The sequence below is a fragment of the Gymnoscopelus microlampas genome, assembly GCF_963454915.1.
Source record: "Gymnoscopelus microlampas genome assembly, chromosome: 1".
Classification (NCBI taxonomy): domain Eukaryota; kingdom Metazoa; phylum Chordata; class Actinopteri; order Myctophiformes; family Myctophidae; genus Gymnoscopelus; species Gymnoscopelus microlampas.
In genome coordinates, this window is record NC_139962.1 from 3,622,060 (window position 1) to 3,644,019 (window position 21,960).

At 41.9% G+C, this 21,960-nt stretch overlaps 1 protein-coding gene across 1 annotated transcript in view; it reads right to left on the reverse strand.

The window, feature by feature from the left end:
- The window catches only part of LOC311049027 (uncharacterized protein), a gene marked incomplete at its 3' end in the record, with an annotated part of 71,758 nt that overhangs the window by 7,581 nt on the left and 42,217 nt on the right, over positions 1-21,960 (reverse strand). The window contains exons 12-16 of the mRNA XM_084062454.1: positions 20,261-20,434; positions 12,266-12,436; positions 11,953-12,126; positions 11,716-11,871; positions 3,849-3,892 (exon numbers count right to left, since the gene is read on the reverse strand). Of these exons, the coding sequence (XP_083918580.1) occupies positions 3,849-3,892; positions 11,716-11,871; positions 11,953-12,126; positions 12,266-12,436; positions 20,261-20,434 (719 nt within the window). The remainder of the gene's footprint in view (positions 1-3,848; positions 3,893-11,715; positions 11,872-11,952; positions 12,127-12,265; positions 12,437-20,260; positions 20,435-21,960) is intronic.

The following is a 21,960-nucleotide window of genomic DNA, read 5'->3' on the forward strand; positions in this document are numbered from 1 at the left end:
AAAGTTTGGAATACATGCAGCAGTGGCTGCAGTGGCTCAGGGGCAGAGTGTCCGGGTAGAGTGAACTGGAAACCGCAAGGTTCCCAGTTCGATCCCGGGCTGGGGCGCTCCCCCAGAGTTAGTGTCGAAGTAGACTGAAAGAACGAGCCCAATCGATGGTCTTGAAGGGCGGATCCAAACCCAGGCGGGTGGATTCCTGTGCCGCTTCCTATTGCTTCACCAATCTATGTCCCCGCCCCCCCCCCCCCCCCCCCTGTGCCCACGGACCACGCTGAAGTCACCAAATTTAGAGCGACGCCCCTCTGCACTCTGATTGGTTAGGAGATAACAAGGTCCTAAGACCAGCGTTCCTGCAAGGTTCTCCCAGCCTTTTTTTCTTTTGAAAAAAAAAGAAAAAGGCATGGGTTTCCGAGGTGTCGAAGTGTCCTTGAGCAAGACGCTGAACCCCTAATTGCTCCCGATGAGCAGGTTGTTGCCTTACATCGTTTCCTCCGCCATCGGTGTATGAATGTGTGTGTGAATGGGTGAATGTAATGCACAATCTATGTAAAGCGCTTTGGATATAAGCGCTATACAAATGCACCATTTTACATGCTTATAAAAATACTTAAGCCTTCGAAAGTTCTCTCTCTCTCTCAAAATGGTCATCCTAAAATGTTGACGACCTCGTGTGTGTGTGTGTGTGTGTGTGTGTGTGTGTGTGTGTGTGTGTGTGTGTGTGTGTGTGTGCGCGCGCGCGTGTGCGTGGGGGGGGGCTTTCCTGCTGGAAACAGGCAGAGAGGGAACCCGGGATTCTCTGTCAGACATCAGAACCATGTGGTACTAGTGGTGAATTGAGAATGGGCCTGCCGGCCTGGGCAAGACAGGGTGGGCACTGGGCACTATATTTACTGGACAATAATCTTTAGATCTTCCCAATTTGTTATACATAGACTACATGGTTTGAGGGACATCAAGATACATATTAATTATACATTTGTTCACCCATTGAGAAAACACAAATCTTAAAGCCAAAATATTAACTTTCCACTTCTCCACACCACTCATTATCAAAGATCAACACAGATAAGCACCACTTTATGTGCTCGCATGTGTGTGTGTGTGTGTGTGTGTGTGTGTGTGTGTGTGTGTGTGTGTGTGTGTGTGTGTGTGTGTGTGTGTGTGTGTGTGTGTGTGTGTGTGATTTATTTCAGCAAATGATACATTCACCTTGTCTGTTTGGTTGATAGGTTCCCCTAACCCAGCGTTATGGCACTGTCTGTACTGTACCGTACTATAACAGTACAGTACAGTACAGTACAGTACAGTACAATACAATACAATACAATACAATACAATACATTACAGTACAGTACAGTACAGTAACTGTACTACGACTGTACTGTACAATACAATACATTACAGTACTGTAACTACTACAACTGTACTGTACAGTACAGTATTATAACTGTACTATAACTGCACTATAACTGCACAGTACAGTACAGTACAGTACAGTACAGTATGGAAGCAGTCTGATGGTTTTACTAACCATCATGTTTGCTTATATAACATATCTGTATGGTTTACATAAGACATATGTATGGTTCACTGAATACATAAGACATATCTGTATGGTTCACAGAAGACATAAGACCTCTAAAGTTAGTATTTTCTTCCTCTATAGCAGTTTTAAATCAGTCATTTAGTCCATTTATCTTCGTTTCACCGTTTTAAGTGTACCGCTGCAGGCAGCATTAACAAACATTTGCTTGTTGGTGTTTGCAGTTTTGCGCGGCTTGTGCATCAAAGTGTTTGTGGGTTGTGTGGTCCCTTACAACACCAATGGCAGAGCCAAAAGAACCGACCCAAATGTAAAGATGATTTATATTAGGCAAGATGATCACCATAAAAAAGAAAAACGTTGTTTATAGCTCCTACAGCACATAGGGACGTGCAGAGAAAGAATAGAGGAGCAGGGGCTGAAATGTCCAAAAGGGCAGAACATTTTTGACAATACTAGCCAGGTTTGGAGGAATATCTCATTTTGAATGAACACTAGGTTTACACAGTACTTGTCATGAAAAAATAAGTGCACATTACAACAACCCAGTAGCATCAATGGTTATCAAAGCGAAATTAGCAGTTGCAGTTATTAAGTTAGTTTCATGTAATGCATTAAGCAATTGTGGAATTTTTGATCAAATTAGCAAGTTGTGAAATTACACTGGACAGAGAGAGAAAGAGAGAGATGGGGGGGCTACATTACAAAATAAAATTTAAATGAACAGTATCTTTTTTTGTCCACACATACCTTATATGACTTGTTGTGTCTGTGCATTTGTGCGATAGTGGACATGTGCGTGCGCATTAGGGTTTAACACCGGGATTCCCGGGATACGGGAATCCCGGGAATCCCGAGGCTATTTACCGTCCCGGGAACTGACTCCGGTTCCCGGGATTTTTTTTTTTGTTAGAAAAGAATACTAATTAGTAGAAAGGCCTATCTACAGCGCGGAGGAATTACTATTATAATTAGCCAAGTTACTTGCCGCGTTTCCAACCAGGGCAGGGTCCCATCGTCCCGTTGTGAACCATATGGGACGCACTGAATGTAACAATAATGAACAAAATAAAACAAATAAAAAAAAGTGGCCGTGATGCCCCATGCCTGCCCTGCGCAGTGCGCACGCTGATTTCACCGTTTCCTCTGCTGTCAATACGATACGGTAGACACCAGTTGACTAGTTGAGATTCAACATCAAGTGAAACGCTGCATAAACAGTGGGTAGGTTTGATTTCGAGCCTATATTCCAGCTTAAAATGCGAGCAAGCCAGCAATGCTTTTGATAGAGAGAGAGGAGAGACCGGAGAGCTGGAGAGAGAGAGAGAGCAAGAGAGAGCGCGTGCGAGAGAGAGAGGGCGAGAGAGAGAAAGTATTAGACCGATGTGGTCCGATTTTTTAATCACCATTAATGTAGCCTACCCTACCAACACTTGCATTTTAGAACGTTCAAACTACCATTTACTAGAACTACCCAGTAGAACAAGTGAACTGCACAACAGCTGTGTGTCTCATTGATTGTCAGTGGCAGCGCATGCATGTGCATGTCAAAATCACACTATAAAACCCGACATTTGATCAACAACAAAATATAGATGAATACATTTGACAACATACAGCCAACATCCCAAAATGGAGTCTTAATGTCCAGCAAGTAGCCTAGCCTAATACAAATTAATAACTGCAAACAAATTACAAGTTTAGGCTATCAAATCAATATCCTACAAAAGTAGAGATAAGCTGTGACCTCACCGGCGCTCTGATGGACAATACATAAAAAATCATTTTGCAAACAACATCCATGTTCTGTTCTCTTGTCAATAATGATACAAATGGAACGTTTATTTCAGCAGCTAGAGTTTGACATTGTTTGAGTGCGTTTTGGGTGCACAGCGCAGCTCCTTGTTTAAGTTAATTGTCTTCACCCGCTGCTGCGCAACAGGGCAGATCTCCGCCAGGGCACTATATTATATTTATATATTATATTTATTTGATTTTAAAAATCAACTTAAGTCATTATTAGTGCAAGTTCATAGGTGGACACAATAGGGACATTTGGGCACCTCGATGTAAAATTGGCTATTTAAGTATCTACATATAAATGCATTTTAGTGGGCCGGGAAAAGGTCTGAAAATTCCCGGGAATTAAAATTAGATATTTCCTGGAAAATGTTAAACCCTAGTGCGCATGTGCGAATTTTATTTGTTATTTTTTTATATGGCTGCTGTGTCATAAGATAAATTTCAGTGAAAGGGTAATAATAAAGTAATATCATATGATATGTTATCACATGTCTGTACTCACATGTTTTAAGGAGTTGAGGTGAATAGTCTTCTTCTTGATCCAACCTGTAGGAATGAAACACACATTTATATGACACATGTACACACTCACACATAGACGCACATGTATTACTGTATATGACACATGTACACACTCAAGACAGACACACATGTATTATATGCAGTGTTGGGTAACGTTACATTTAAAAGTAACTTGTTACATTACAGGATTACTGCCATTAAAAAGTATTCTGTTACGTTATAGGGAAACGTAACTAGTTAGATTATTTTTGGGTTACCGACGATTAAAACCCATCTGCGAGGAAAATAGTGTGAATACTTCCAAGACCGTAGCCTACTGAAGGGCAACATTTCTGTCTTCTTTCAATCTCTGCCATGTCGCACACGTGCGACACATTAATGTAAACAAGACCAGTACCATCAGCCAAAAGTGGCAACCTATTGGAATAGAATGATTACGCAATCACCACAGACTGCAAGGCATCGGTCACCGATTTCCGTGTAACATCCATGCAAGTCTCCGTTGACAAAGGCAAGCTTGTTCGTTATCAGGAAACAGTGCAAATGTTTTTATTGGCATTTGACAAAAAAGCATACACATGACCATATATTTGTACATATGACAGATGTGACAGATTATCAGATTATCATCAATTGTTTGAAATTGTTAGGGATAATTTTGTCTGTGAGGGCATTGTTAAGATTTGGGAAGTCTAAAAAATAGCCGGAAAGCTCACGACTTTAACACATTGCCTGCCGACGTATGTTTACGTCCTTTCAAATCGTTTTTTTTTTTTTATTCCACAAGAGGGTGCTATAACAGCTTAGGAATGATCCCTTGACTCAGAGAAGGACGGATGTGACGTCACCTCCGTCCACTCCTATTTTAGGATTTGTAGAAAAACACCTCTAGCTCAGATTTCTTTTTTTTTTTGTGAAAACGAGCCTTATTCAACGGCGATAGCAACAAAATGGCCGATGGCGGTAAAAATGTTTTTGCTTCGGTGGATAGAGGAGATCCTCCCCCACCCCCCAGACACCCTTTGTTTACTTCCGTGTCTACAGCGTGGCTCCCGCGGCTCTCCAAAAATTTTCAATTTAAGGTAAAAAACGCTGGCATGGGGATGAAAAACAATGTTTTTCTCAGGCAGTCAATGTGTTAACTTTATGAGCTTGTCGGCCGGCTATTCCGGATCGGGACGACTATTGGACCACAACACAAAAAGACCCCCAGGGCTTGTTGTGTTATCTTTTTAACAAAGCTTTTTGACTGTACTACCGTATTGTTAACTAACTTGTTCTTCAAGACCTACTTCTGGTCTCCTAAATAGACTTTGGGCCCTAACTTCCGCCCTGCACTATCCTTTGGCACTACCCGCTACCCGTTAATTACTCACAAGGCAGCTGGTGCTGTCCCCAAACGGTATCTTACGGCCGCGCTACCCTTTATACACTATGCAGACTCCGTTATTTGCGTCTGGAGGTGTGGCAATGGACATATTGTTGCGCTATTCCTAAAATTGCTAGCTTGCCCACACATGTACAGTATGGGAAAGCGCATAGCGGATTCTAAAACCACCCGCTATGGCAAATCCATTTGGTAGAGCATGCCTGCAATGGAAATGTTACGAGTCGGGCCGGGCGTACAACATTCAGAGGTCTCCCTCACTCCTACTAGAGTCAGAGAGTGTCAATTCCTTGTGTGGATTGTGTTTATAAAAGGTAAATTGTCTGCTTCCATTCAAAGCAGACAATGATTTGTTCTGCGCGATGCCATTCGCTCCAAAATACACGCTTCATTTTATTAATCCATTGTGCAGGAAATAAATAACGGATTACAATAATATAACATTCTCTATAATCAGTAACATGATAGGTCATCATTATGTCTATCAAATATGGTTTTATTGAAAGGAAATCAAACGCTAGAGTGTATTGTGCAAATGTTGGTTATAGTGTGTGACATTACATAAGTGCCTCAGTGAGGCTGAAGAGTTTTCAGCACAACACTTCTGAATTAAGTGATTGTGAATGTGATTGGCATTACAATTTTACTGTGAGTGTTATTCCTTGTGTTAATAATCAGTTTTTTTTTATCAGAGGTTGCCAGGCTTATCAAAGACAAATAAAATGTTGTCTGATCTGCGTTTGCAATAACACCTGACCATTCAGTTTAATGAATTAGGACACAAGTGATTGCTGTAATTTAAAGTTCTCTATAACCAGCAATGTGTGAGTGATAATTCTTTGTATTATATATAATTTTATTCCAAGGCCAAGTCAGACTGCCTCTTCACTCTTCCATAGGCAGAGAGGGAGAGAGCTTAGATAGCACTGGACATAACGGCTTGCGCAGCCTGCTCTGACATTTGGCATTTTGCTGATTGGTTTTATTAATGTAACGCCCAAACCAAACTATGCATAATGTAACGCGTAGCGCAGGTGTTTAAGGCTGATGTCGGAAGATAGCAACATGGCGCAACGGGAACGCCCCTTGCGCCATGTAGCAATTATGAGTTGCTACACGCCATGCTAAATCTCCAAATAGTGGGTAGAGCGACTTGGGTTAAAAAATAGGCCCCTATGTGTTACAGCAATACTTTTGATGTACCCTCAGAAATTGCTCATAATAAAATTACTATTAGCTCATTGTTCCCTCCAAGTTGATATCACAGTCTTGCTCCTGCATTTGTAACCCCAGCCAACACATCGCGCCAAAAAATGACCCACCAGATTCAGAATCTTCAAATACTTTTCAATCATTCCCCAATAAGTCAGTGCTGAAATTGGTTTGTAAATATGAAAACAAGGCATGCATATCAACTCTGAACTGTAGGTACTATATCACATGACTTCCCAAAATGTTTTACATTACATGAGCTGATCGCATAAAAGCCTGTCTTTAATATTCATCCAGTTAGCCTTATAATTAACAATTAACGGAAACAAGTTAAAATGATCTCGTTTTTAAACATGGTCCTGTTTTCTTTTCCGGCTGTGTTAATAATCCAGGAAGTGGGGTGTTAGAATGCAGCTCTGTCTGCCTGTCTAGAATTCAAAGGGAGTTGACCTATATTTAAGTTGGCTTGTGGACAGGTAGTCTCTTCGTTTCGGTTTTTCTGCCTTTCTAGTTTCTGTTTTTCTTTTGTTAAAGGACGACTTTAGACTTTAGACAGTTCAGAAACCCGTCTACCAGTGACATCATCAATGGGGAATCCAAGCTAATAGAAACTGCAGGCTTTGTATTCCTGGAAAGTTGCAATGCAATAATAGATCCCATTGTTCTCGCCTTAATAAAAATCTGAATACAAAAAGTGTTATCTTTTTGGGAAAAAGAATCCTGCCTAACGATGATGTCACTGGTAGACGGGTTTCTGGACTGTCCACAGCCCTTCTTGAACAGTGGTGAAGTCGTCCTTTAAGACTTAAATCTGTTTTCTTTGTTTGTCTTGTATGTATAATTAGCTTCAGCCTATACCTTTTTTGGTCATAACTATGTAATAATGCATTGTTGTTGTTGTTGTTGTTTTTTTTATTGTCTACATGGTTGAACTGATGACCAAAATAAAAGTCAAGTGAAAGTGAGATACCACAAACACAATGTTGTTTTTTATGTTTTATCACAAATGCAACTTTTCTGTTCAAATCCAGTTGTCACATAAACCATTTCCAAGACTTGAAGGCACCGTAGCAGCCTGAACATCTAGTTCAAATACAAGTCCACATGTATTTAACTCTGTTGTGTCCACTGGCAAGACATTTTCACGATTCAAATATTTGATTACATTTGAATGCTTAAATTGCCATTCTGAAGTCATTTATTTTTAAAATATATATTTTTTTTTCTTTTTCTGACCTACCAATGCGAAAACAAATGCTTTCATCACGTCACGCATGATCAACAATAAAGTTTCAGTGCATGCACTGCACACAGAAAGTTAAGAATGTCGTCACTGCCATACCATCCAATTGTATCCGTTTTGTGCACGCTCGGGTTTAACATGGAAACAACGTTGCTACAACGTGGACTTGTGGCTATCAGCGCAGACAGGGCTTGGGACGGTGGATGGAGAGCCTGTTCTCGGTAGGAAATGAAGGCTGTGGTCGGAACGGATGGATCTAGCTATGATAGTACAGTATCTCTGGTCCATAGCGTCAGAAGGAGTTCTCAATTCAATTCAATCTTTATTTCAGACCCAGGTAGATCCATATCACAATTATACAACACAACATAATAACAGAAAATACAAATAAAATGCAAATAACCCACATTGTTCAGTTTCTGACATACAAACATGTGCGCCAATGGTTTCACAGTCTCGATGGGAACCTGACAGAACATTGTGTAGGGTCCGTTATGACAGCGATGATGTCATTTACTGACTCAGATGCCCTACACATAAACCTGTACATAAGGTTATGTAGCACAGCAGAGCAGGTAGAGCAGAGCATATGTACGTATGCTGTTTGTGGACTACAGCTCAGCATTCAACACCATTGTGCCAGCAAAACTTCACACAAAACTCAGAGACCTAGGGCTACACCCAAGCATGTGCGACTGGATACAAGACTTCCTGTCCAACCGACATCAGGCGGTGAGAATGGGCAGCATCATATCTGACCCCCTGACCCTCAACACTGGAGCACCCCAGGGATGCGTGCTGAGCCCTCTCCTCTACTCCCTGTACACGTATGACTGCACAGCCACACATGTCTCCAACACCATCATAAAGTACACGGACGACACGACAGTGATAGGCCGAATTGTCAACAAGGACGAGTCTGACTATAGAGATGAGATCAACTCTCTGGCACTCTGGTGCCGGAAGAACAACCTCGCCCTTAACGTCGACAAGACCAAGAAGCTGATTGTGGACTTCAGGAGGCCGTGGAAAGATCATGTGCCCATCGTCATCGATGGTGCTGCAGTGGAAAGGGTCAGCGAGTTCAAATTCCTCAGAGTACACATCAAGGAAGAGCTCAAATGGGAGACACACCAAACACGTGAGGAAAAAGGCTCAGCAGTGACTGTACTGGCTCCGCCGCCTGAAGAAGTTCGTAGTAGGACACCACATCCTCAGGCTGTACTACAACCGCTCAGTTGAAGGCGTTCCATCAGGCTGTGTTGTGCCTGGTATAGAAACTGTACGGCCCCAGAAAAGATAAGCCTACAGCAAGTAGTAAGATCAGGAGATAATGGGAGACGAGGTCCCCGCGCTCCAGGAACTGTACAAAAAAGGTGTGTAGTCAAAGCCCAGCGCATCATCAAGGTCAGGCACCACCCACGTCACAAACTGTTCAAACCCCTACAACGACCACGGCCGGGCAAGGGGGCCTACCGCAGTATCAAGAGCAGCACTACCAGGTTCTTGAAGAGTTGTCACCCGGCTGCCGTCAGACTGCTGAGCCTTGTTCAGCAGCCAGACGACAGGTGGTTCTGTCAGGCTGGTCTCGGACCTTTGCTCTTCCTTGAACCTACCTGTGAATTATACCAGGGACAAGTGACTTGACTTTTTTCTTTGCTCTTCCTCATGGACCTACTTGCAGATTATACCAGTGTCAGTCGACCTTATGTGGATTATGCGGTCGACACGCACTGACATTTTGCATCTTTATCCCATGTACAACGCACTGACTTTTGTCTTTTGTTGTGTGTTTTTTCAAGCACCTTAACTGACGTCCATAAGTATATCATGCACAGTATACATCTGCTGCTATGCTCACTCACCTTTATATCTTATCTCAGGTAATCTCAGGAAATAACGATACGATGGGAACTATGCATGAAAACGAATTTCACCCACTTCTGTACTTCTGTAAACCTGTGATGTGACAATAAAGCTGATTCTGATTCAGGTGGGTACCCCGACAATAACAAACATCTGGTCTGCACTGGAGCATTATGCTAAATCTGAGACACAGCATGTTTGCTTGGGCATACAGCTTCCACCGGTGTCTATAGATGTGCTTGTCATCTGAGAGGTCATTGGAGATAATATGGCCCAAATAAGTAATCTCACTGCACACACAGTGCCAGCCAGATAGAAGTCAGGAAAGGTTGATGGTCTGTCTTCTCTACTTCGGACAATTATGATCTTACTATTTTTAACGTTGTATTTTATATTAAAATCAAGACCATACTGTGAGCATTATACTCAGAAGCTGTTGGAGACCAGCACTATACAGACTAAAGATGACCAAAATCATCTGCATACATCAGTTGATTAATTACCGAGTCACCAACCCTAAACCATGTCCCAGATGCATTTAAAATCTATGATAAATCATTCATATAAACATTAAAAAGAAAAGGAGACAGAATTCCCCCCGGCGGACACCATTGGTCACATGAACAGGAGCAAATATTGACTTCCCCCATTTTACTCTCATCGTCTGGTGAGCATACCAGAACACCAAGATTCTGACTAAGAAACTGGGGACCCCTCTTAGCGTCAGTTTTAAAAATAACTTGTCATGATTAATGCGGTCAAACACCCTAGAAGCATCAACTAGACGCGTCGCAATTCTGGGAAATTGCAAAGTGTGGTTGCACCGACGCCGTTCGCGGGTCGCGGCTGCCGGGACTCGAGGGATACGGCGGGAGGAATACCGTCGGAGGCCACGCGACGTGCCATTCGAATCGGGTGCCGATCGGATCCTGCCTTCGTGATACTGCCGTTTTGATTTTAGGAAATAGGCCCCTCCCACTAAATAAATAGGCAATAAACTATGAACCTCCCCTCCAAGTTTTTAAACTCTGGCCTTTACGGTTTCTGAGAAAAAAATACTTGAATTTGAGTTTTTTCATTTGCCCATTAAAGTGGATGGGGAAATTTAATGCACTAATAAATCAATGTCAATTAAACTATACAGCCTATCTCTTAGCAAAGTACAAGCGCTGAAGGCCCGATGAAGCCAATCATTTTGACCAATGCCACAAAATTGGGGAAAAGAAACTGTGGGAGGAGTAGCACAACAAAATAAAGTTTATCTAGATGAAAGAAGAAAGAAAGAAGAAAGTCGGTAGAGTACTATAGTCTGGTTGCCCATTCGGGCAACCACACTAATAAGATACAAACATAGTAGAATTCTAAAATGTATCTATCTAAAATCTCTTTAAGAACAAAAATATACAAATCAGTGCCATGTTTTCGTTTGAATCCAAATTGGTCAGCAGACAAGATCAACCTCTCAAGTCTACTGAGTAGAATTGTCTCCAAGGCAATTGGCCTATGATTGTCTGAGCTGTTTAGCTTACCCACTTTGTCTTTAATGACCGGCACTAACACAACAGAGAGCATGGAAACAGGTTCTCCTTAACACTATGTGACTTTTCAGCCGTAGCGTAGCCTCTCGACTGTAATAGAAAAAAAAATACACTTTCGCTAATCACCAAAACAAAGAAGGTTTTAATATGTTGAAAGTCTATTTTCCTTAGTGGGAACACTAAGCCCCCCACCGTCAATCTAAGATACACTTTTTTTTGCCAGAAAAGAAAACATTCCATCGGATAGAAATTTTTTTTAGTTACTCCACTGCGCCCACTACAGATCTGTTCAATGGATTTTTTTACTCAACGAGGTGCATCTTTTCCTCGGACGCGCGGTAATAAGTTGTAACATAATATTACTTAGTGTACTTAGTGTACTTCAAAAGGGTTTGGTTAATCTAAAGAAGTAATACTCATTTTGTTCAAATGAAATACAAATGAAATGGAAAAATAGAACAAAATATAAATATTAAAGACAAAGATGCAAACATTTTCAATCATCTTCCATTTTCTGTGTGGGTCACATTTTAAGTTGTGTCTTGCAAAAATATCTCTCACAAACCATTTCAGCACGGAATGACTTCAAACCTCTACTTACTTGAGTGTAGCCAGTCCAACAGAGAGCAGCTGCTCTCCTCCTGAGTCTCCTTGTTGGTTGAAGCTCAGGTCGAGCTCTTTCAGTTGGGAGACGTTGGAACGCAGAGCTGAGGCCAGACAAGAAAAGCCTTCATCTGAGACCAAACAGTGTGACAATCTGCAGAGAAACAAAACATATTAACAAATTGCTTCTGATATTCACGTAGAGATCCACACAGAGAGAAAACACATTATTAACCTCAGAATCTCCAGTGTGCAGTTTGGACTCTTCAGTCCAATAGAGAGCAGTTTCACTCCTGAATTCTGTAACTCATTGGCACTTAGATCCAACTCTGTCAGACTAGATGAGTTGGAACTGAAATGTGATGACAATTCCTTACAGCATTTCTCTGTGAGGTTAGTTTGTCTCAACCTGAAAAAATAGATAGGGCGATAAGTTATTTATCCAGAAATTAAACAGTAGTGTAACACAGACACAGAGACAGAAACAATCATCACATGTCTATAGTTATAACATAATGGAACTTAACATCATCATGAACTGATCTAACCTGAGGATCTTCAGTCTACATTGTTGACTCTCAAGTCCAGGTAAGAGCAGCGTCACCCCTGAATCGGTCAAGTCATTATAACTCAAGTCCAGTTCTTGAAGACTAGAGTTGGAACAGAGAACTGAGGCCAGCTTTCCACAGCAGCTCTCTGATAAGACACAGTCACTCAGCCTGAATGGAAATAAACACAAATGACCATATTGTCTTATTTAAGTATCTTTGTTGTCTGCTCTGATGACTGTGTTCATGGCACTGGATCATAAATAAATCATATTCTCATACATACTGTACTGTCACCAGCTCTGCACTTGGTCACTGGATAATGCATAATAGATCCTGTTAGATCTGTTAGTCTCTCATGCCTATTTCAGTGTTTCCACCTGTGTTGAAAAGGATTGTTTCACCTGTATATCCTGGCCTGTTTAATTTCCTCTTTTTGCTCAGTCCATTGCTTAGTCTTTTTTTTTTGATTAATAACCTCTTCCTCTGAGGCAGAGTTTTGCCAGTTTACCCATTTATGAGCCTTTACAACTGAGCCTGATCTGTTGCTTGTGTACTGGACTATGTCTGTTAAAAGCCCTTTTAAACTGTTTCTGCCTATCATATTTCCAATGAAAAGAGGACACCTGAAGTTGAGCACAGTCAGCTTTTAAATGATGTGCCGTATGTTGAAATCTGAAAATAGTTCAGAATCAACTTTATTGCCACATCACAGGTTTGCATGTGTAAAACAGTGGGTGAAATTTGTTTTTGTGCAAGCTCTACATCGTTTTTATTCCATAAGAGAAAGGGAAGAAGAAGAAGGGGGGGCAAGGAGGAAGAGAGATAAAATAAAACAAAGTTAAAAGGAAACACATTATCTACATATTTACACATAGTACCGGATATCTATCCGGTGCGGTAAGTATCTGAGGTAAGATATAAGATGCAGTAAGTACTTGAGGTAAGATATAAGATGCAGTAAGTACCTGAGGTAAGATATAAGATGCAGTAAGTACCTGAGGTAAGATATAAGATGCAGTAAGTACCTGAGGTAAGATATTAGGTGCAGTAAGTACCTGAGGTAAGACATAAAGGTAAAGTAAGTACCTGAGGTAAGACAAAGGTGCATGAGCATAGCAGCAGATACAGTGATTGGCCCATGAGTCTTGACCCATTTCACTTTTCAAAACCTTTGCATCACACACATGACACATCTGGCACGTGGTTTAGTTCCGAAACCAACCAGGGGGTGGAGCAGGTGAGTGAGCAAACGTTCTGTTTGCCGAGTCATTTTTCTTTTTGCGTTATTTTTCTTTTTCTTCTACACTCATCGTAGTTGTCATTTGTTATTTTTACTCTTTTGTTCATTGTATAATTTCCTAAACAATGTTTTGGCACTTGCTTTGGCAATGTAAACGTATATTTTCTCAAGCCAATAGTTCCTTTGAATTGAACAATAGTTTGTTTATTTCGTCTTGGTTAGTGGGGCAAACTTATTTGCTATAAAGTATTTATTGGACAATAGAAAGACGGAGAAAGACGCTGTCAAATCCCATGCATATCGCTGTTTAAACTTGTTCAGGTTTCATTCTTCTCTTTGTAAAATCCCGCCATTCCATTAATTAATGCCAAAAATATTTCCTCCGTTTCTACAAACATGTGTGTGTGTGTGTAATAATAAATAGGCCTACAATAGCGGAACCAACTAATATAGTTTTATGACATTAGTGGTTCTAGTAGAAGCACAAATAAGTATATAAAATGACTAGTATGCAAGCATGCAACATATTTCAGGGGGAGAGTGTGAGCTGTGTGTATAGGCCTGCTTGTGATATAGCTTACGACGGCTAACGTGTGTCGCCTGCCTCCAACAATAGCCCTGATACATCACAGATGACCGTCTTGTGATCCAAGGCTACCCAAAAAACAGACATGCAGGCTATCAACGCATTGCGTCATGGCGTGTCGACAGCTTACAGATCTGTTTTGGGCAAATAAACAATGAGGCGCGTGACGGAGTATACAAATACAAAGCATTTGTGTAACCAAATTAGCCATAGCCTGTAACATTATGTGGTCAACATGGACATGGGTAACTTGTTTGTAGCTTACGTTAATGCACTGAACATTATAGCGTTTAACGAGACAGCAGCGCATCATTCATTTAAAAAATGTACTATCACAGATGATCTAATCAGCTTATCAAAAATATTAAGCATATGCCAAGTTAGATAGCTGATGCTGAGCTAAACATGTTTGTTTAATTTCAAAGTTTGTATAATTGAACGTTATGAAAGGTTGCCGCTGGTGATTATTCAGGCCGGTTGCCAGCGCGCACCAGAGATTATGTTGCACAAGACGAGGGCAAATGGACAATGATGTCGGACAAGTCATAAATGCGTCAAACGTGTAGAAGAACAATGAAGTAGCCTATATTTAATTAATTATGCAAGCATGCAACAACATATTTCATGGGAAGAGTGAGCTGTGTGCGTCTGGGTACATTGAGACAGGGGGCATCAGGCATAACTCCAAGGCCAGGACGCACAGTTGAAATTACACCCCCTATGAAAACCTCCCTTTCAAGAAAATGTAAGTCAACAAATAATAATAATAATAATGAATTGCATTTTTATGGCGCTTTTCTAAGTACTCAAACTTACTCAAAGCACTCTTACAATGGTTCATTCATTCATTCAGGGAGGGGACATTGGGAGGTGGAGCGGCGAACATTCGACGTTCGAATTAGGAGCTAAAAATGTTCAAAGATTTTCTGCTCCATTCACTTCAATGTTAAAATTCAAACGGACAAACAATTCACATTGTTTTTTGGTTTAAAACTACTGGTTTTGAGCTATATTCAAACATCACAACACATGTTAACGAGGTCAAAATGACCTCGTTGACATTTGTGAAACCACACCTGAATCTCATCTGTGATTAGAAACCATCTGGGGATCAATCATACTGGAGGAAAAAAATCTGTGGCTACGCGAACAGGTACCAAAATCGTGGCAAAACCCTGGCAGAGGCTACAGACTGTTCTGAAAAAACTCTGGCAGTCAATGTGTTAAAAGGAGCATCTTAGAAAAATACAAATTCACAAAAAAAAAACTTTGAATGTTTTTGAACAATTCAACAAAGTGTTTGAAGTGCCTGTTTCACCCACTTCCGGGGGGCGGAGCCAAAATCCGAGCCCGAAGTATTTGTTCGTAGACCCCCACTTAGGGAGGGTAGGAAAGGTTTCGGAGCGATTCGGGCACTTTTCATTTAACATGGGGTTCAATGGGGAGTTTTTAGGAGCCTTCTCCGGGGCGTGGCTTCCGGGGGAAGGGGCGGGCTTAAACGCAACCTTGACAGGTGTGTTCAGTTTTCAAAGACCTTTTATTTGATGTACGTCTATATTGGACATTACTTGGCTGCACACAGGCAGTGCACACAGTGCACACAGACACACACAGACAGAGACGCACACACACAACCCGAGCACGATTTCATAGTAAGCTCCACTTGCGCATAGTAAGCTCCAACTTTTATTTTTTTGCGAACGCAGCGGAAGGAGGCGCGCCTCCTTCCGCTGCGTTCGCAAAAAAATAAAAGAAAAAAATGGCCTCCTGGTGGCACTATAATAGGGCAATGTTCAAAGGGTAGCATGTGTTCCTCAACGTAATGCAAATGTGCGTGCAACGTTTCACCGCAATCGGATGCAACGTACATGATTTGCATTATTTTGTTTAAAACGGGCCACTCCTGCAAACTTTAGATGTCAATCTTAGCCAATCAGGATGGAATATGAAAAATTGAATAGATCCGTCTTGATCACATGACTATAGAGATCATGTCTACTGATTGCGTGAAATTTGGATAAAATCTGAAGGAGTAATGATAAGGTTTTATATAAGTCGGCCTCCTGGTGGCGCTATAAAAGGCAGATGTGGAAAATACAGGGCAAAGGTTTTTCCTTGGCCTCTAGGGAGTGCACATACAAAGTTTTACACAGATCGGTGCAGTTGTAGGTAAAAACACAAATCGGCCTGTTATAGTGCCACCATGAGGCTGATTTGAAATAGTTCAAGTGGCATTTCTTCCTCTGTTTCACGGAAATTGCATGGTGTATTCATGATTTGAGGCATTTTGTTCAAGACGGAGCACTCCTGCAAACTGCAAGCAATACGGACTTAAAACTAGAAAAATGTGCTCCTCGGAGCACAGGTCTTCGCCAAGCCCACAAACTTTGGAAGGCAGTCATAGTCACTAAAAATGTTATCTGAAATATCAAACTCATACAGCTTGATTCCTCCCCACACATGTGTGTGTTGTCATTGCAGTTGTATCCTACTGTCTCACCTGCCAGTTAGGAACCCCCACTGGGAGGACGTAGAGCCTTCGTCCTACTTCTCCCACCCAACACTCCCTGCTGATAGCTGTCAGCTTGTAGGATTACGTGCAGTGACTATTATCACCCTCCCCACCAGGCTTCCATCCCCCAAACACGGGCCAATTGTGTTTGTATAGTGAATTGACATACTGTAGCTGTATGCACCACGGTGGATTCCAACCCACAACCTCTGCAGTGGTGGGCAGGCACTTTACCACTGCACCACCCGAGCACAGAGAGATCCATCTTGATCACATGACTCTAGAGATAATGTGTACCGATTTGCATAATGTTTGGACAAAATCTGTAAGTGTAAATGTTTCAAAACAATTATTTTGTAAAATAAAATGGCCTCCTAGTGTTAGGACGATGTGAAACATTTGGGACAGAGGCTCTGCTCTGGCAACCAGTGAATATGTGTGCACAGTTTCACATGCAACGATTGGTCCAACGGTGCCGGAGATTAGCTGAGATTAGCTGCCGGAGATTAGCTGTCCACAGACGGACGGACGGACGGACGGACAAGAAAAGACGGACAAAAACATAATTATGCTCGTCCGCGCCTTCTGCCTGGAGGAGACAATGAAGATGCTTTTGTATAACAGCAATGTCAAGTCTGTTCTGCTGTGTGGTTCAGAGAGCTGGTGAGTGGTCAAAACAGAATAGAAGTTTTTCACAACAGAGGCCTCAGACTAATGTGGCAGATCTTTTCTTTTGGCCGGAGCATCACAAAGGAAATTACACACGTTTGAGATGGCTAGGACATGTGATGAGAAACAAACGTCTCCGTAAGATGGAGCCACCAGGCAAAAGAAAACCTGGGAGGCCCAAAACCATCTGGAGCAGAACTATGACACAAGAGCTGGGGCAGATGAGGAGATGGTGAGGAGAGGTGCGCAATGCAATGGAGAGAGATCATTGAAGCTTGCCTGGGTCCAGACCATAGACTTCACATTCCACTGAGAGGACTGCTTCTTTGGTCTGGCATTGTGTTAAGAACCTGCAGTTTTCCAGAAAAAGTGATTTTTGACCCTAGCTGGGGTTGGCAAAAGGGCCTTTCTGTGTGGAGTTTGCATGTTCTCCCCGTGTCCCCTAAGGTAGGTACCCTCACTAAAAACATGCAGTAATCCTGGTCTCTATACTGCCTCCCCCTGGTCAGCCGGGGCGCCTGATGGAGGGGAAAGGAACTGGTTGGAATAACGTGCTCCTTCCACGCGCTACGTCCTACGTCCTACCGGGGAAACTCCCCCCTGTCAGGTGATAAGAAGCGGCCTGTTAACTCCTCATATCATGCGTCGAAGGAAGCATGAGCTCAGTTCGGGGCTCTCCCCAGGCTGGAAGAGGGAGAGTAGCGCCCAGGATTACAAGCTTAGGCATTGGCACTGGGTAAAAAATGGGTTACAAAATCGTGGGATAAAAATGTGATTTTCCAATGAGCACCAGGTTTGGGGGTGGGTCTAACGATTAACCAATCAGCACCACAGACTGCTGTCAAGCTGTTGTTAAGTTGTGCACAGGGGCTGACAGCTGAGGTCACTGGTGTGGAGTAATAACATAGAATTATGGTTATTTTTGGTCTACAGTTCAGTTTCATTCCAATGACTCGTTCACCAGTTGGTTCAGTGCTTGGCTAGAGCTCTGCCTGTGTTGACAGTCACTCAATAATCTGAAACACAGCCAGGTAATGTAATGAATCGATCAATCAGTACCAAATTAATTCAGGATGGGTTTTGGGGAGAAGTAGAAGTGTGTCAGTGTTGGGCTTGTTACTCCAAAAAATAAATATATTGCTCATTACTCGTTTAGTAGTTGCATCCTTTCAACTCAAAAGTCTGACTTATGTTACTAGCAGTTTTTCATGTCTTTTCTGCAGGCTACACCGGCAGTGTTTTCATCTCTCAAGCAAACTTGTGGGTCTCGCACTAATTAACCAGTTGTTCCGGTTTAGGGCCCGACCCCCCTTCCGTATCCAATAATTTGCACGTACATATACAGTACATTGATGCATAGGGCTGCCACGATTACAAATTTAAGTTGACAATTAATTGTCACAAACATAATTGTGATTAACGATTTAATTGTACTTTAGGCTTCGTAATGAAACATTGCACAGGGCAGATATGACTAATAACTTAAATATACGAAGACAATTTTATACGTAATAATATACTTACATACATTTAAAGCAGAAAAAGCTGATATACAAGCTTACAACACGTCACTTCATAACGTGCTGAAAGCAAAAAATAATTAGTCGCAATTATCTCAAATAATTGCGACTATCTCAAATAATTACGATTACGGTTTCCGTATCTGCTCTAGAACCAGAGCGGACCCTTCAAAGCAACTTGATCCAGTGATATCATGGAATGAAAGTAAACAACACGCAAATTGCGTTTTCCACCAAGGCTCCTGAACATAGTAATGAGTTACTTTTGGGATAATAGTAACTGTAATATTATTGTGTCTGTGTGTGTAAATGGTGCATTTACCAAGCCGCTTTACAATGTGCAATACATTCACACACACATTCACACACCGACGGCAGAGGAAACCAACCTGCTCATCGGGAGCGATTAAGAGGTTCAGTGTCTGGCTCAAGGACACTTCGACAAAAACTCTGGAGGAGCCCGGCATCGAACTGGGAACCTTCTGGCTCCCAAGTGTCCGTTCTACCTCCTGAGCCACTGCCGCCCCTGATTAATACTTCTCCACACCACGGTGCGTCATCGATCGGATTGCTCAATCAGCGATTAGACTATCAATTCAATTCAATTTTATTAAAGTGTCAAATCACAACAAGGTGTCTCAAGACACTTTACATGTAGAGCAGAGACCCGGCAGTCCCACCCTGAGCAACAAGACACTTTACATGTAGAGCAGAGACCCGACAGTCCCACCCTGAGCAACAAGACACTTTACATGTAGAGCAGAGACCCGGCAGTCCCACCCTGAGCAACAAGACACTTTACATGTAGAGCAGAGACCCCACAGTCCCACCCTGAGCAACAAGACACTTTACATGTAGATCAGAGACCCGACAGTCCCACCCTGAGCAACAAGACACTTTACATGTAGAGCAGAGACCCGACAGTCCCACCCAGAGAAAGCAATTTTGCGACAGTGGCAACTTAAGACTCCCTCTTAACTGGAAGATCCGCTTGTCCGATCGATCTGGGAATCCCTCAAATAAAAAGATATGAATGTGTCTTGAGATCTTCTTGTAGAATATTCAGATATTTAGAGATGTGGAGATAGATATTAAATTCCCTTGAAATAAGGGGAGATACACTGCTGCCATTTTTCCTTTTTCTCCTCTGTAAATATAGCTATTTATATTTATTGATGACATACATTAAAGTGTTAATATGCTCTGTTGATTAATTGAATACATAGGACTCCAATCAATGTGCATAACAGAGATCAAAGGTTCAGAGAAATCAAACCCAGAGGATGTGGATATTCTAGGTCGGTCCACTGTTGTCTCTTATACTGTATGTAAATAACCACTGCTGGACCAATCTGCAACATAGAATTACAACCCAAAGAATGGACACCAGACAGACAGGTTCAGACAGACAGGTTCAGACAGACAGACAGACAGACAGACAGACAGACAGACAAGCACTACTAACGTCAGAATCTGCTGTCTAGAGAGTGGACTCTTCATTGCATCACAGAGCATCTTCACTGTAACATCATTCAGGATGCCACCAGATAGGTCCAGTTCAACCAGATAGGATGGATTAAAGCTGAGAGCGGAGACCAGAACCTCACACTCTGTTTCATCGAAGAGACAGTAAGCACATCTGTAATTACACATTAAAAGGGAAAATATGTGAATATTACAAAACAATCTGTTTGCAGCAGTTCCATCTAATAAAAGTTAACACACACACACACACACACACACACACACACACACACACACACACACACACACACACACACACACACACACACACACACACACACACACACACACACACACACACACACACACACACACACACACACACACACACACACACAGTTGATGTGGTGTCAAGTTCAAGCTGTCATTTCAGTCTAATTTTCAACATTCCACTATGTGTTACAAACGTCTTTACTGTCATCTTCATACACAACAAGATGTGTATTAGCTCTAGTTATTACGTTTGTCTTCAGGAAATAGTCTCTGTTCATGATTGGCTCAGCAGCAGATTTGAACTGGAAACACACACCACCTGTTTCCTGTTCAAATCTGCTGCTGAGCCAATCAAATGAAGCTATGGGCTTGTCCATATACACGCGTCGAGTCACCAGAAGTTCCATCCACTTTAATGATATGGGAAAAGAAATCAAATCCATATCATTGGAGAGGATGGAACTTCCGGTGTCTCGACGCGTGTGTGTGTGTGGACAAGCCCTGTGAGAAACTGATCTGGAACAGGAAACGGGAAGGTCACCTTATAGAAGAGGGAACTACAGTCATGCACAGAGCCTGTTAAGTATCTCAGCACATAACTCTGGTCCACTGTTCTTATAACCACATGAACACTAGCCTCCCTATTCTGGGGCAAACATTCTGAAAAAAAATAGCCGATCTACAAGGTCACAACACTTGTAGATCACACAATATGTAATGTATTCACTTCATCATTATTAATACTTTACAACTATCAGTGGAAAAGGTTCGATGGTGGAGTAAGATATTGAAGGATCCGATTTGCAGTCATAAATGGGATAAAGTGTGTTTATAAGTTTCTATTCATATTGTTAATGTGATCATCTAATTAATCATTCAATTAATATATGAGTGTATTCATTTCATGTGTGTGTGCAGGCAGAGGAGCCAAGCACAGCATATTGGATGGTCTATTATGGTTAAACAGCCTCTGTGATTTACGGTGTTTACATAGTTCCCTTATCTCTGAGCAGAGCTCGCTGTGTCTCAGCTCTCTGCTCACACTGCCCCAAGTACGCTTTTATCTAGTACATTCAGTATCTATTACTCAGAGTAATCTGATACTTTTAAGTACTTTTAGTCACGCCCCTGCCTTTGCCCTGCTCTCTGCTTCTCTGTTGCTGTATATATACCAATGTAAAGTATTTGTACTTTAGAATGTTTCAGGGAGCTGTATACATTTCTCCTTGGCCAAGTAAAACGTGAAGGAGTACTCCGATTGTGTCTTAGTGTCATCTTATTTCTGGTGTGATGAAGCCCTGAGGTGAAAAGCCAAATGATAAAGAACCTATCATTTCACTGGTCCTAACGAGCACGGATGTCAACGTTGTTCCTGAAGAGGAGAAGAAAGACGGCCGAGCTGCATGAAGCCAGGAGCCATCACCGGAC